This window comes from Glossina fuscipes, unplaced genomic scaffold (genome assembly GCF_014805625.2).
Source record: "Glossina fuscipes isolate IAEA_lab_2018 unplaced genomic scaffold, Yale_Gfus_2 61, whole genome shotgun sequence".
In the NCBI taxonomy this organism is placed as follows: Eukaryota; Metazoa; Arthropoda; class Insecta; order Diptera; family Glossinidae; genus Glossina; species Glossina fuscipes.
In genome coordinates this window covers 6,365,925-6,383,545 of record NW_023998433.1, presented here as the reverse complement: position 1 = coordinate 6,383,545, position 17,621 = coordinate 6,365,925, and the positions used below count along the sequence as shown (strand labels likewise).

The following is a 17,621-nucleotide window of genomic DNA, read 5'->3' as shown; positions in this document are numbered from 1 at the left end:
ATTAGTCGGTACTTCTCACGTTTTTCATGTTTCCATCGCTCATTACACAAAACAGACTTTCGAAATCTGTCACCAGCAAAAAGAAACAATAAAAAAAATTTGAAACAGTGATCCAATAACATAAATCCCTGACGCGCATATACATAAATCAATTTAGTACTTCAAACCGCTCGTACATATGAAAATGGATAAAAAAAGAAAACAGAAATATGTTCAGCTAATTATCGAAAAGTTCATTTTGAGACTAATTACTTCTGCTTGCGTGCATGTTTGTAGTAGGATTTTTATAAGCCATTAAGTGTTCAAATCAGTGATCAAATAAGTACAAGTCGTGCCTAGTAATATAAGACGTAGACGTACATATGGAAAAAGTACAGTCGTCGTCTCAAGAGGAATCTTATGAACACTTTTCGTCATCTTAAAAATTTTTCTATAGACGAAAGAGAAAATGATTATGCAAGACTATGGACCCTAACGATTCTTTTACATGTTTATGAATAAATTTTACGAGCGCTTTCGTGCAAGTAAATGGGCGATATGAACGATTTTGAACATTATTACACCTAAAGTTTCCCACAGAGTTTGATTTACTCAAGAGCTTCGAAAATCTTATGTTGTTTAAAAGTGTATTCAAGTTGATAAATTTAGAGTTTTGTCTTTTTTTATATCCACCACTGTAAGGTGGGTGTCTACTCATTTCCTTTTTTGATAGTATATGTAACTCCCGAAAGGAAGCTTTAGACACCCTATAAAGTAGATTTATTCTTCGTCAGCGTGAAATTCTGTCTGCGTGGTATTTGTTGTTGGCACCCTTCTGGTCGAAAAAATAAAAATATCGACTTCAAATTTAGTAGCAACATTGGAAATTTTTGCACGCAGGTTGGAATTAAAAATGGACTAAATTGGTCAAAGCGGTGTGGGTATGAAATAAAAGAACTTGGGGTGAAGAATGCGAAAAGCATAGTGGTGGGTATACGAGATTCGGCCCCCGCTAAACATAACTTTCTTATTTGCTTCTTTTTAAGTAGAAATTAAAATACTGTAGACGCGTTAGAGCCAAATTTCACTGTTTTATTTTTGATGATCTCGAAATTTTAAAAAGCAGTCATAAAAACAAATATAAGAAAGATATGTTTTAAAACCCACAAGTGCTTAAGGAATCGTCGTTGCATTTTAATTTCCTATCAGTGAAAGCGACGCTATTTAATTGAAACATCCGAGAGGTCCCTATATTCGACGGCAACTTGTTTGAGCATAACAAGAGCTGCAAATGCAATGAATCATTTCTGTTAAATTTTAACTTTCATAATGAGATTTTTTGCCTAGTATCCAGTATTATCCACAAAAACTAGTCTTTTGCCCTTGAAGCCAATCTTCATGCTGTTTGTAGAGATGAATATTTCTTTGTTGGAGCGATCCCTTCTATGAAGTCTCGTGGCGGAAACGATGTCAATTTCAGAAATAGCGGAATTCAAATTAATTGAAGCAGGAATATTTCTTATAAGGATAAGGTGCAGTAGAACACCATTGTGCTCAATAAGTAACTAGGTGAAATAAGTTTTATAGGTTTTATTAAGGAGACAGTCTTGAGGATTAGTATTTACATTTCCTCTTAATTAAAAAGATGTACCCTTTGTGAAATCTTGTTTGCTTACGTTTGGATATTGCAATTATTGCGATAGAATTAGAATATTTTCTATTGCATATACTTAAATAAAGTAATTAATGAGATTAATACTTAATATGTAGTTATATATTCATGACTGAATGCATCAATATTTGTTTATCATCCATGTGCATGCAGATGTTTGCAAATATTCTTCTATGGTCAATAAGTCTAATGAGAGAGGCTGTGCATAGTACTGTGTTGTAGATGAAGCTTTTTGCTATGCATTGAACCGTGTAGGATTTACGTATTTGTGTTTGTATCTATATAGGAGAGTAAGTTTTTGTTCATATTAACATACGACCGACAGAATATATATATATATATATATATATATATATATATAATTGTATGAATATATGTGCATATAAAGTGACCGTTAAAGCCAACAAAGTACAAACCCCCAAACCCAACCGAATAACCAACCGCTACCGCGTCATGTAACCAATTTGTTCGACATTAATTTGCTATTGTCAATTCATATAGTAGTAACAACAGCAACAACTTACAATGTCAACATCAGCATAACATCTACATACATAGACACGATAAATTAGCACAAAAAAAAAAAACAAAAAAATGTAACTGTATTGGCAGTTAGTGCAATATTTGCAGTTAGACGAACAAAGTCGTACGTATACATATAGGTGTACTGTTGCTGTTAAACATTTGTATAAAAAATTTTGACAAAAACCGCAATTAACAAAATATAAGCCGCGACATTTGTATAAATTTGACAGAAACAGCAAATTTTAATTCATTGTTGATTTCTATTTAGCTTACGATATTTGTGGGTTAAACATGTAATAACAATTCAGCTGTTGATATGTATAATTCTCAGAGACGCATTATCATAATATGAAAGAAGTAAAGCAGAACATAATATATATTATGTTTAACAAATATTAGGGATAATACTAATAGTCAATATATTTGATGATATTACTTAACATATTATAGATAAAAGATAATATGGCCTAAGACAAATAAGGTAGATAAGATAGAATGTCTTGTTTTGCTTAAACGAAGAGGCATCCAACCACTTTCAAATCTAACTCAAGTTACGGTAAAGAAATAGTGAAATTTAGTAGAGCCCTTTTAAGAAAGTTGTCAAACATTTTTTGCGAACTGTAAGCTCTGCTTTAAAAAATGCCGGAATGCCGTTGTGAGAAAGTAACATTGTTTTTAACTAAACAGTTTTTGTCATTTGAAAATTATCTGTCACCCAATGGAATTTCACGAGGTCTTGTCACGCGAACTTAACCGAAAAAATTAATTTATGCAATCACCAGATAGAATTATTGGTTTGATTAAGAGAACAGGTTATACGGACACTTTTACAAGTTTATTTATCTTTAGTTCCAACAATATTAAAAGTAAACTTGTTTTCCACTTTTATAAAAAATGATGTAAAATTGGACTTTATTAGCATAGAAGATATTCTTTTAATAAAGTTTTACTAAAACATAATAAGTGAATTTCTTTTTACTAAGAAATTCTTGTAGAAGGAAAAATAAAAAGCTTCGAGTTTTCTGCTAATCTACTCCATACTCTTCTTCAGCGTTCAACGCTTTAAAATTAATTCCAAAGTACTTACAATGTCAACATAATTTTAATCAATAATATTTCAATCAACTTAGCGTGTGAGTTCTTACATGCGAGTGGGTCGAAAATGTGAGCATGTATCTGATGTAGTCGAAATTTAGCAACTTAAATTTTTTAGTTAAAGATCTTTTCGTTTTTCAACTATTCTTGTCATAAAGTACAAAAAAATGTGAAGATCCCTTTGCCACATAAACTTTCCACGGGTATAGAAAGAAGTAGAAAAGAAACTGGACCATCCGATCAAGATTACCCATTACCCATATCACAATTTGGTATGTTGAAATATTATTAATTGATGATTTTTATGGAGAAACTATGGCAATTGCAAAAATTTTTCATATAACGACGTCTTAAAAATTAGGCGTTATATAGCGACACTTCGTAAAAATGGTCCGATCCAATCTGCTTTCAATAGCGTTAATCTGAAAGCCAAGACCCGTTTGTGGAGAGAATTGCAAGTCAATCTACGGTATCGATTCCGATTATTTGGTCTGATAAATAAAGCTAACGGTTTGGCTGAAAATTTTGCTTCAAACTTTTAGCTAACCCAGAGTAATCAACCACTACCAATGCTCCAAGAAGTACAAGGTTCAATTAATTATTTTTTTTAATAAGGGCCGTCTAAAAAGTGCTTGCCAGTCTCAATACTCGGAGTTGGACGACATTTCAGCTATTGATCTAAAAAAATTTGCTGTTCCATTTGCCAGACCATTACATAATCTATTACGCAAGTGCTACTATCCTCACATTTTCGTCGCATATTGGATAATTATCAATACAACTAATACCCAAAATGGATAACCCTACCAACGCTGCAAATTATCGACGAATTACAATCTGTTCCGCTGTAGCCAAAATCTTGGAGAGCTTGGCCACATTTATTAACGACCGACCGAATACCGATAGAAATGAAACCAAACTCTTCGCGGTTTAGGCGAAAGTAAAATAATTTTTCTAAATATTTCGTTCGATAAAATCTGTCATGATGTGTTTTGCATTTGGTTTCATTTGGCGCACTGGTCTTTTTAATACTACTTTTGATATTCTTAAGACAATGCAAATATTTGATTTTCATGCGTTGATTAAATTTTGATTTTTGACGAGGAAAATACCGTCGTTAACGGAAGAATTTTTACCACGAACACTAAACAGTTGGGTAGACAAACAGATAGACAAACGAACATGCGGACATGTTCAGGTGCATTCAAAATTTCAAGCTGGCCAAAAATTTATGTACTTTATGGCGTGTTTGAAACTTGTGTCTTCGCCGTATAAAAATATTGAAAAAACAAATTAAAATTTAATATACTATAATATTGACTAGGCGTGATCAATTTTTTCCATCCTTACACAGGCACTACAGCAGTGCCCGGAGAATGTAGATTCAAATTTTTGTCAAAACATTGTAACACCCAGAAGCAAGCTTCAGGCACCCCTTATATATTCTGTATCAGCACCAAATTCTGAACCAATTTGCGTAATATTTCGGGTACAAGTTCGCCCGTTCGGGAAAATGAAGGTATCAATTTTAAATTTGGCAGACATTCTTGGAGTTTTTGTGCACGGATTGAAATTGAAAATAGAGCAAATCTATCAAGGTAAGCCCTACAGTGTAGCACAAACTATAATAGAACACGATAAATATTTCCACGTTTATCGTACAAAAAAGGAAAATATCGGCCACGCCCACCTTATACGATAAACAAATTTAATTTTTTTTTTCGTTTTAGTCTTTCTGAGGTTTAAGGATGCATAAAACATTTTGTTACAACTGAATATAACTTTCTCTCTTGCTTTTTTTTTGCTAACAAATAATTCTGTACTAACCTCGAAGTTATAAGACACAAAAGAGTTTTCAATTAGTTTCCAATATTTCAGGCTCCAGCCTGGTATAATAATAATTTATATTTCTTATATTTCAATTTGTGCTGCGTGTAGCTTAAATGTTTTCTTAACGGCGACAAAAGTTCTCACATTTTGGGCTTAAAAAATAATTTACAATTATGATGTATTGTTAGTTTGGGGCATTGGGCGTCAAAAATTGTAATTAAATGTGAAATGGTCTAAATGGACCGTGCTCGCAATAAGAAAAGATTGTATAATACAATAAATATCAGATATTAATCTAACAATAAGTACAAGGCAATCCGTCGCAGAAATAATCAAGTCCGTTTAACTCTACGGAGCAGCGCACGCATATTTTCAAACAACAGAGGACGCAAAAAAGAAACCAAAGGCAATAGAAACGGTCGCAGTAACTTTTTAATTTTCATAGTTTCAAAAAAAAAGTTTAACGGTTTTTATTGCTCTTAAATCCCAATTTTTTATATTATCATTTCTTCCTTTTTACATTTATTTAAGTCTCGGTTAATGTTAGGCCGTGTCAGCCGTGTCAGGTGTGATCGCCCTTCGTGGATTAAGTCGAGGTATAAATGTACGCTGACGATGTTAGACTCCGCACTCGTGTCTTCTTCAATCTGACTTAGCCAACTTGGTTAAATAAATATTCTAAATATTATAGAACTAAATATTATAGAAATTCTAAATATTATAGAACTAAATTTTAAAGAATGTAAGAGGTTTTCGATCAAGGAGGTATCTATTTACTACTCAACGAAATAACTCACGAAAAATAAACAACACTAAGCAAATCTTTTTATAGTAGTGCTCATAGAAGCAAAAGTTATCGAATTCAATGATAATAGTAAAACAATAATTTCTAACCAGTGTTCCCAAGTTTTAATTGCGACCTCCGAAGGCAGACAAACAGATATATAGGTGCAAAGCCATCTTTCTATTTTTACATTCTACACCGCTTGGGGTACAAGGTAACTTTTTGCGGATATATACAACCTAGTGCAAAAGGACTTGATATAGATAAGTGGTGTAGAGCCTTTAATGGTGGGCTTTCGCTCACTACATGTTTTTACTTGTTTTATTTTATTTCTATATGTTATATAGTCTCTATATTGTTAGCGAAGGTCCGAATTCGTTACTACAAACGTAAGTATGAGACAAACTAATGGACATGTTTAACACTATTCACGAAAGTATTTCACATATATGATATTTGATCTATATTTTTATGCTCTACAACAGTCATTTTTTCAAGATTAACTCTGCTTAATCCTGCTTTAAAAGAAAAATAAAAGGCCTTTTTTTATTTTTATACTTCTATGAAATCATTAAGTAAATATTGTATACGCATATGCTATTGGCATGATATCAAACTGATGACAACTTTTTTTAATCCAGGCTTCCAAGACGCCTTCAACTAAGGGGAAAAGATTTTGCGATCCCCTTTAATACCTTGTACTTTTGAAGTACATGAAATAATAGGCAAGCGCAACTAAATCTAGATCTAAATAATGTATTTAACATAAAACGATATTAAAAAAGTACGTTAGTCTGTCACAAAATGATTTGTAATTTAGCCCGAAATTAGGTCTTTTAAGTCTTCTTTCACAATCAAAAGCAAAAACAATAGCGGTCCACAAGCAGTCTTACAAACTTATTGCAAGTTTTATTGGCATTACTAACAGATGAAAAGTTTAAAAAACAAACAAACAGACAGTGTTGATAAAAGCCAAATAAGTGAAGCTCTATACGTTTTGCGCATTTTGGATACTCGAAGTGTAAAGTTTAAAGTATATAATAATGCGAAAGTCGCCTCGCTTATGATGAAAAACAAATTTTTATATATATTTGCATGAAATCCTGCAGTGATATTATTCGTAAGTAGCTGACTAAAGAGCTATGTAAAAATTAACAATCATTTCCAGGTTGTTTTATTAGGCTTTCTTAAATGTACTATCATATGTTTTTCCCTAATAAGAAAGTGTTGTATATGGTTAAATAAATAAAGACGCCAAAGTCAGGCTTTAGGTTGTTATAGAATTTTTTTTTATATTAGGTAAATTAATTCACGATTCTTGGATAAAAACAGATTTTTTATAAACACTTGACTTTTTTCGATATGAAATGAGAAACTTAATGCTTTTACACTTTTAGTAGTGGATATAAAAATGTACTCTTCCAAGTATATATGTGGGAGAGTTGTGCCGCTTACTGTTGTCTTGTGCAGTGGACAATAAAAAAATTACAATTTTCTTATTAAAGCAAACAATGGGGGAAATTAAACAATTTTTCTTTTTTATTTTTGTTTTGCACTCTCCGCAGAGATATACGTGAGTTTTTGCATTCATTTTGTAAATACTATAAATATCCCGGCATTTATCTATCTTGGCACAACGGACAAAAGAATGTCATGCATTTCATCGTCATGATTAATTAGCAGAAAAATATAATATTTTATGTTTTTTTGTTCTTTTTAATATTTGAAATTTATTTGTGTGAATAATTTGTTTTTAACAGTTCGTAATGCAAAAACTGTTTATATTTTTATCTGAAGTCAGATGAAAATTATATTTACAAGCAAAATTTTCTCTTGGAAATTTTATTTATTAGCACCTGTTGACCCAATTTAAATGAAGACTATGTATATGTTTATCTGTTTATAAGCTGATACGATAGTAGATAGAAGGCGTACATCGTGATATTGACTTCATTACTAGATAACTAAAACGTGGATTTTTAAGTATTACTTTAAATAGGCTAACAAGTCAATTGTATTCCCTCTTCTCTCTTTTATTGTTTAGAATAGAACAACTGTTGATAATAAATCCTATATATTAACAAATGGTCCATTCAATCGTAACTTTTAGTTGGTTATCATCAACGATATTTAGTCTACCAGAACGCGGTGAAACTTTCACTGAAAATTTTCAGAATGAAATTTCGCAAACCATTTTGGCAAGTGCGTTCTGCTACAGCATTAGTTCCATACCCAGGACATATTTCTCTGTGTTTCTGCGGCCGTAACCTTGTTTGAAATACATGCTCACTTTGATTTTCCAATTCTTATTTACGCCTCACCGGTCACTTCGAAACTTTTTTACGAAATAAACATAACCCTGTTCTACAAAGCTGTGCATACTTTTAACCTTTATTATCGGACCAGTTACCTGAGAAGTTATTTTAACCTGCTGGCGAAGAAAACCGAAAGAAATTTCCGGACCACCTAATATATTGCTTTCAGTTTCACTTTTTTTGTTTTTTATCTTATAAACAGATATAAGAAACCCTAAACCATATACCATTAAAACTTTGATCTTAAATTGTTTTTTATCAAACTCGGCATGCTAAGTTCGGAAATACCCTCAGCACGATTAAGGGTTCATCAACAACTAGCAACTAACTATACGTAAGTACGGGGACTAGATAAATACGGCTATTGGCGCGTGAGAATGCCAAGCAGGTACTGTATTTTAAATATATATAATACTTATTGCACTTTAGAACTCGATAGATCGAAAGAATGGATGCTGGTTTGCTTGCATACAAGCTAAGGGTAACTTTAAGGCTAGTTTTCGACCATTACCTAAATTGATCAGTGGAATTTAAGCGAATAACATAAGCCGCGCTTTAAGTGTTTGCATTAATCTTTGCGACTTTAATTTGAAAAGGAGAGGAGAGTGACGCAATATGCAGAGATTACAATACCTCAGTGAACTGAATAGCGTCTTTGTTGTTGATTTGTTTCATATCAATATAGTAAAGAAGCCTCAGGCCAACAAAGAATGCTCCACTTACGAAACTAATTCCTCTTACCGCGCAAATAAATCAAATGTTTGTCGTCGTCATGAACATACTCTTTCCTATTAGCAAATGCTGTCTAATAATTCATAACGAACAAATTTCGAAGTTCTACAACTTTAAACCTGTAAACTCGGAAATGAAGCAAATTGTCAGTCGTTTGGCACTCGTGGATGAACCTATAACCGGTTTTTGCTGATTTTTACATTTAACTGAAATGGTAAGAAAAAATATAATCATAACCGTGATTCCAGCGAATGGACCGACTAGCTAGTTGATGGCGAACTTAATTCCGCTAATCACGTCAATCCAGAATATGTATACTTGGAGTGCCCGATGTACACTTCTATTATCAAGGTATTCCGATGTATACTTCTATGTATTAATTTTGTACTTTCTACTTTCTGCGATAGGTATTAAAAAGAAGTAACATAACAAAGTACATTCCTCTAAAAAAGTAATATTATATGCAAAACATTTGTCTTACTAACAATTTTCTATGACGAAAAAAGCGAACAATATCTATCTTCAATTTCGCTCTTCATATATTGATTCTTGTATGGAAAAGGTTTCTAATTAAGCGGTAGTATTATAATAGGTTTCCGATTAAGCGATATTATGTCCTTTTTGGCATTGGTTAGAGAACTCTAAAATAGATAAAAGGGATATGTAAAGAGAATTATATAGGGGAAAGCAGAGATGGTTTAAAAATTCGTCTTTGGAACATAGCCGTGGTATTATCGCCGAACTGAACCACCCAGGATCGTAGATACAAAATTTCTTCAAAACTACATCGCAGATACAAAATTTCTAGTACCGTAAGGGAGGTCAAAAAAAATATAATGATTGTTTTGCAACATCTGTCACAAATTTATATCGTTCTTCAAAAATTAAAAAAAAAAAAAATTTATGCGCTTCAAACTTTTACTTTCATATGGAGGAACCTGAATACTAAGAAAAGCATTGTTTTTTTATGTAAACTCTAAGTAACGACTCTATTTTTAGCGAACAAAAGGCGATATTATCCTTCAAGGAACCTGAAGTATGATTTCCACAAAATAAATGAATAGAAAAAAAATCTAAAGATCACCTGTTTTAATGGTATTTCTAATAAAAAGCGCTTCCCTTCTCATCGCTGGAACTGCTGCAGCTGCAATAACTTGCGCCAGCATGCATGCTTGCATACGTGTATGTAAGAATGTGTATTGACAAGAGTGATAAAAAATTTTAAACAACAACTACAACAACTACAACATGTAAAACAGCTTGAAAACATATCTTAACAATTTCTGCTTTTTTCTCATTTCATTTCTTTGGTGGTTAAACTTTCAACTAACGAATTATACAACATTGTAAAACAACAACAGCAACAACCGCAGTCAAGTAACATAACTTAAAAGTGCGAAAATAACGTATTTAACATAACATTACAATGTTTGTGGCTGATACTCGAAAGGCTGCTGTTTGTAAAACGCTGCACAATACGGCAGGACGGAGAGTATTGGTTGGTGGTCCAAACGACAACATAAAAAATAAATAAAGAAATAACTACAAAATAAAGAGTCTAAAGTTAAATAAGAAAAATGTTAAAAAATTGAAATACACATTGAAGTAATGAAAACGATAGAACGGTTGCAGAGTTACCGCAGAGTGTTTCGAAGAAAGAGAGCAAGTGTACAACACATAAATATGCAACAACCAAACCGACAATAACCAGTGATTAGAGAAATGTTGGTAAACAACTAATGCAAGAACTTGAATAGCATACAACAAACAACATTGAAAACAACTACGATATCCATAGTGAAAACGAATGCCAGCAACGATAACAAGAACAAGAAAAAATTTGTATTAAATGTAAAACGGATTAGACCAAAAATCAAAAATATACTATGAACTACCAGGCAACAGAAAAGCAACACTGCATACCATTATCTGTGAGATATTCATCCAAAATATTCCTGCTTCTCTTGCGGTGCTTAAGACGATGCAACAACATCATTATCATTCCCATCATGATCACCATCATTGTCATTATCATTAGCGGCAGCAACTTCAGCGGGCTCAGACTATATTTGGTGCTTAACCGAGCAACTCCAGACAAAGTTAACTATTGCCGCCACCACCACTACCATCACTACTATCATCATTATTCTTATGTTTATACGATTTTATAAATTTAAGTGCATGAACTTGTAAATTAGTGCACGTGAGTTTATATGTGCGCTTGTATACAACACTTTTTATTGTCTGCTAATAAAATAAGTGGATTTATTTAATGCATACAATGAACGTACAAAAGAACGCATCACAACCAAACAAAACAGTACATAATTTGGTTGGGTGAAAACTGCTTGTATTGGAGATTACGTTATGCCCAGGCACATATGTGCTTATATTGTGCATGTGCATATCTTCAATGTCTTCAAGACGAAGTGGTAGTTGTTGTTATTGTTATTGCTGCTGTTATTTAGATGCATCATTGTATGCTAGTTGTTTTATAGCTGAAGGAAAATGTGGTAATAATAGCTAAACAACTTCAAATTGCTACGTGACATCATGTGACAGTTTACAAGTACTCATAGAATTTTCGAATAAGTCGTTGACAAGACATATGACCAAGCAGGCAAGCCAGTCAGTCAGCTAGCTAACTAAACCAAACAAATCAGGCACCAGCAGTTTTCTTTTTCCTTTCAAATTTTTTTGTTTATTAAATCAGATTATAAGCAACACATATACAATATATACGTATATATGTAAGAGTTGTTCTTCGTGTGAAAGTCAAATTTAAATATAAACATCCTCAAAATTGTTATATCTATCTCTAGCATCACTAGAGCTATATACTGCAAAATTATTTGAAATGAAACAAGATTATATGCAGAGTTTTCCTGATTGATTGATATAAAATTAACACAACTTTTTTTGAAAAAAAATCTAATTATTATCGAAAAGATGCATGTTTTAATTGAATACCGTTTTGCAACCGCAAGTCCATTAAAAATTACACTTACCCTTTCCGTTTTTTTCTTTTGAAAAGATGGCGATATAATTTTAGCTTCTTCTTCTGAGGCCATGCGATTAAATTTTCGCGTGGCCTCTTTAACACTAATGGCGTTTTCCGTATTTACTTCGGTGCCTGAAGACTTACTGTTAGTATTTTCTGTTAATTTTTCGATCGACACTGAAGAAAACGAAAAAATTGGTATGTTTTCCTTATTGATTGAATCATTCGAAACTACACTTCCATTATTTTCGACACAGTTGTGGTTTTCACTTCGGTTTTTATTTAGACTTTCTGGCTGTTGACGTTCCCGACGTTTAGTATCAAGTCGATCCATGGCTGAAGTGAACTCATCTACACAATCTCGGAAATTTTCAATGATTTCAGTTTCCACAGTGCCACCACTAGTAGCTATCGACATTTTAATAGGTGAATTAACTTCGGGTGGTGGCTTATATGGAGGCGGTTGACGAAATGGTGGACTAGCTTCATTATCAGAAGTAAAAGAAGTTGCTCCCGGACTACTGGGTGTTAATTCACTAGCAGCAGCTAAGATCGCGCATTGTGCGACATCATCAGACGGACATTCGTTCAGGTATTTTTTACGCAATGTTAAATACTTTTGATTGTTCTCGGTTTTAATGGTTGCTAATACATTCACGTAGGTTTTAAACTCCTTGCGTGCTTCGCCTACAGTAAACAATATATTAAAAAAGAAGAGTAGAAAATAAACGTAACAATATTTGGTGTTTTATTGAATTACAGCAACAAGTTTACTTATTATTTTTACAATCAAGTTTATTACGAACACTGAGTGACTCACTTTGTGTGTCGGGATTTGTTAAGAAACATCTAAAATGTTTAACAAGTGCATGATTCGTAACTTTGCAGCCATTTGATAACATATATTTGCGTATCTCAGCCAAAGACAACTCTAACGGCGCGTCCATTATCTTTCAGTTTTTTATTTCAGTTGTTAATTATTTTAATTATCTTATAAAACACAATTTATCCACAGACCGTTTAAAAAAATCACTCACAATTTGCATAAGCTCTTAAAAAGACGAGATCAGCTGTTCGGTTGTCAAAATAAATAACATAACAATGTTGTCATATTCTAATTTTCGTAGTAATAGTCTCGGCTTTTTGCAACAACTGTCATGTAATAAAAGGATAGATAGTTGAACTCTTTTAATATGAGCAGGATCACTATAAAATTATAAATAGTTAAGTCATAAAAAAGCAATAATAGATATATTTGGAAGTGGCAATTATGCCATATTTAATATCACTGCGCATTTTTTAGCAAAAAATAAATTACAAATTATCCGCCTGAGTGGCCGGGTAGGCAAGAGTTTCGACTAGCAACTCAATGGTCGTGGGTTCAAATCTCAAGTGCGGTAGAGTTTTTAATAAAGCCGAAAGGCTTAGATGCTAGTGCTTTAAGACATCAGTCTTAGAATTTATTCTTTGGCTAAGTTTATAATAATAATAATAATAATAATAATATGTTCCAAATTAAAATTTTATATAAATAATTTTTACCCATCGTGAGCATGTGCTTCAGTTGTATGTAAATTTTTACAAGTCTCTTTTTGGAAATTTGTTGTTATGTTTCAATATTTTTCCGACCTATTTGATTAGTTGTAGTTTTCGACGGTACCTTTCCAGCATTTGTCTAATAGTGCCCACTATTCTTAAAAATTTTATATAAAGAATTAATTTTTCGAATGAAATCACACAGTGCACAATGAACATTCACTTCGGAATTGGTAACATAAAAAATAAAAATTTTAAAAATTGAAATTAGTTTGGTATTATTATAATTCAATTGCAGTTTAACTTTTCTACAAAGAAATCTAAAACGCAAAGGTTTAACTTTTTCTTATTTTCAACATATCCGTACCTTGGTTAATTCTATTTAGCGTTTTTCATAAAGTTCACAATTATCAACACTTTTTTGAATTGAGTAATTTTTTTAATTAGAAGAGCACAATGAGAGAGACAAATTATGCAAGAGTAATAGAACAAACATAAACACGGAAAACTCTACTACGCCAGGTATGTATAGAAAAATTACGGCATACAACAACAAATGTACGCCGCCATACTTGTACTACATATGCTAAGTTGCATGAGTTATGATCATATGGGTTATGGTCCACATTTGGCTACATATGAGAGTAATTCAAAGAGCCCGTCTGAGTTTGGGTACATCTGAGGAAATATTGAAAAAATTAGTCTGTATATGTTTACAGTTGAGAATAATTCAAAGAGTTTAATGACATAGCCATTGCTAAAGCTATACGAAAGGCTAAGCAGTATAATATGCCCGTCTCTTTCTCTCTCTTTTTTGTTTTCTCGGTCGCTACGTTATATGTTGACAATTGTTTTAAAAAAAGAAATTGTTTAATTTTTCAATTAAACAAAACCCTAAATAACGAATAATAAGAATTTGTTATAATAAAACGAATTAACATAAGTATCAATAAAGAAATTTAATAATTAATTAATAATCGAATATTTGATTTCATTTCAACCAATGTATTCTGTTGTTGCGATCGCTCACTAGTCATAAGAGAAATCACTTCGTGTGGTTTCGTATTAAATTTAGTATTCGGTAGCACAAACATAGTCACAACAAAGCTCTGCAATATCAATTTTGTTATAACACAAATTTGTTAAGTCAAGAAAACCACAAAAAAATTAGCAAGATGATAAAAATTAGCAGATGATAATGCCAATATGTACATTGGACTATGGCTTTATAGATGTTAATAAATGTAATAAAAAAAGAAAAAGATAATGCTTATGACTTGTGACGTCTCTATGATGTTGCTCAAAGTACAGCTAAGTAGTATTGTGGTCTTTTCACATCGAATGATACTATAAGTTTTTGCTAAGTATTTACGAAAGGTGCCTCAATAAAATTAATATATCCGTCAATTATTCCCGGGGTGTACACTTAGATGTCGTATCCAATCAAATTTTTTAAAAAGTGTTGACCCGCAAATTATGTATGTATGTAAAATTTGACGTCGTCTCGAACAATGGTTTACGAGGTACATACATGTGGTTTTAGTGAAGTTGCTTTTCTTATTTTTAAAAGATTAAAAATATTCGATTTTCCTGTCCGGATTAAATATAGCTTTTTGATGGTAAAAATGCACACTCAGCATTGGTTTAAAAAGTGTTGGGCAACACTGTTTCGAGAATGTCAGTATGTTAATCATTTGCTGATTTTACACTAGGATTGGGTGCCCATGATGTTGAACGCAATGGGCGGTTAAAAGAGTTGGAGGTAAGAGATTGCACCAGAATACACAAAAAAATCCTGTAGCTGCAAAAGAAATTTGACATCCTAAATATATTAGAACCCACCGTGTTGACTATTTCACATGAACATTTGGTCATGAGAAAGTTATTTTTCAACGATGTATCTCGCTTACTCATAGTGAAACCAAAAACATTGTTGACTCAGAGCGACAATAGAATTGCATAAATTGAAGTTCGAAATGCCGCCTCGTCTACCGCATTCTTCAGGTCTGATCTTCGATGACTTCTTAACTGTTTGCAAATCTCAAAACGATTCTCCAGAGAAAAAGATTTTAATCAAATCAGATTAATGCGGAAACTAAAACGTATTGTGAGGATCTTGAGACGTTGTCGTACAGAATAGACATCGAAACAGACGAATCAAACATTAAACTCACTGTGTCACTTATCAAGGAGATTGCGTTGATAAATAGAGTCGAATTTTGCGAAACAGTAAAATTTTACGTACTTGGCGGATGTGTTATATGAATAAAAGCCTTCTGTCCCCTAACATATAACTTCCAGCCAAACACAACTAGCATATGACTTTATACGTAAATTAATGCTGTAACCTAATATATGCAAAACATAACCTAGATCATCATCATTGACAACATTGTAGACAACATACCCATATGGCGCTCATGGATTAGTCCTCATATTTTTATACTCAACTTGGTGATAAAATATAATTTTGTTTTGTTGATTCAGCTATAAGTGGCTGTACATTGGCGTACGTTGGTGGCTGTCCGTCATCTATCGTAGAAATAGAATAGAAAGTGAAATTTGGCGTACCTTTTTTTTGTTAATGACCACAAATGAAGTGTGAAAATATTTGTGAGTTGTACATGACCATGTTTGCAATAGTTTATTGGTCTAAGCATACATTAGTTAGAGGATAAAAATCGTTTAGTCGACGATTCGACAATTAATAAAATACTGAGATGAGCAAAAACGAAAAGATTAATTTTTAAGTTATAGAGAGATGAGATCAAAATACAATTTCAGCGTAAGGTTAGATATATGATTGAATTAATTCCATTTTTCAATATATATCACATTAAATCACTAAAAAATTTAAAATATATTTGCATATAAAGATAATTGTTAATCTTCTCGGAAGAAAGTTGCGTTCAGGATTTCTATTTAAACACCGTCACTTCAAAATGCATTAAGAAAAAATATGCAAATATTTTGTAGTAAATACTTGGTAAATTATAATGTGGTACGCTGTATGATTAACCGACTGACTGACTGACTGTATGTATGGATGCGTTATATTATATCCTCAAACATATTCTTGTTATCTTTTAATGCCATACAGGTAACGGTATTAAATCGTGTTTTATAATTAACTTTAAAAGAAGAATGCAGAATGCAAGCATGTCAAATCATGCGTTTAGATGAGGAAATTTTAATTTTTTCACATTTAAGAGTTTACGCAAATTTATCATTTGATGCACGATACTTGACGGACGAAAAGAAGAGTTTTCATAAAATTCACTATTTATGTCAACTAAGATTGCTTTTGCAGGTATATGTATAGTATTCTTTGGTATATTATGCAAAGCATATTGTGAAGGTTAAGCATGAATACATAAAATATAAAGTGTCCAGTATTAATCTGTAACAATGAACTATAAGCCTATTTGGACTCTTTATACTATTAGTTATTTGTCCAAAACAAAAAAAACAAAAAAAAAAAAACACTACAAATATTACGGTATTTGAAATACATCTACCTCGTGTTTAGTTTTTGTTTGTAACTTCACAACAAAGTAAATTCAAGTGCCATTCATCATCCAATGACTACATTTTTATTAAATTCTCAACATCTTCATTTGCAGAGAGTGTAAATGAAATGCAATTCGCATAGATAGACGTATATCATCATTGCCATCATCGCCACCATTGCCCGTACGTGCATGCATTTTGATACATATGTTGGAAAACCATTTTAACAACATCTAATTTAATATTAATCCATAACAATTTAAATCCTTTTTCGATAAGCCTGTCATTTCTAAACAAACGCAAATTCATCCATTTCCACATAACAACAAATGCAACGTGTATCTGAATGAATGGTAAAATATATAGAGATATAGACATTTGTATGTATATATATATATACATACATATATATATAAACATAGATGAGTGCCTTTGTATAAAATTTGGCAGGAAAATGTATTTGTTGTTGGAGAATTCGGAGTATTGCAAGTTGCAATAGTTCATTTGCATACTTGGCTACCAATCCATGTCTTATGTTTAATCCATACGTATATATATATGTATATGTATATGTATGTATAACATGTTTATGTTCATATATATATATATATATATATATATATATATATATATATATATATA

The 17,621-nt window shown here is 32.0% G+C and overlaps 1 protein-coding gene across 3 annotated transcripts in view; it reads right to left on the bottom strand.

The window, feature by feature from the left end:
* LOC119638010 (ankyrin repeat domain-containing protein SOWAHC) overlaps positions 1-12,989 on the bottom strand; it is a 127,889-nt gene extending 114,900 nt beyond the window's left edge. For 2 of the 3 annotated variants that reach the window (XM_038034521.1, XM_038034525.1), the window contains exons 1-2: positions 12,754-12,989; positions 11,941-12,620 (exon numbers count right to left, since the gene is read on the bottom strand). In XM_038034521.1, coding sequence (XP_037890449.1) covers positions 11,941-12,620; positions 12,754-12,880 — 807 coding nt within the window. In that variant the 5' untranslated portion in view covers positions 12,881-12,989. The remainder of the gene's footprint in view (positions 1-11,940; positions 12,621-12,753) is intronic. The other variant, XM_038034524.1, reaches the window with a different exon arrangement.
* Between the last annotated feature and the right edge of the window lie 4,632 nt (positions 12,990-17,621).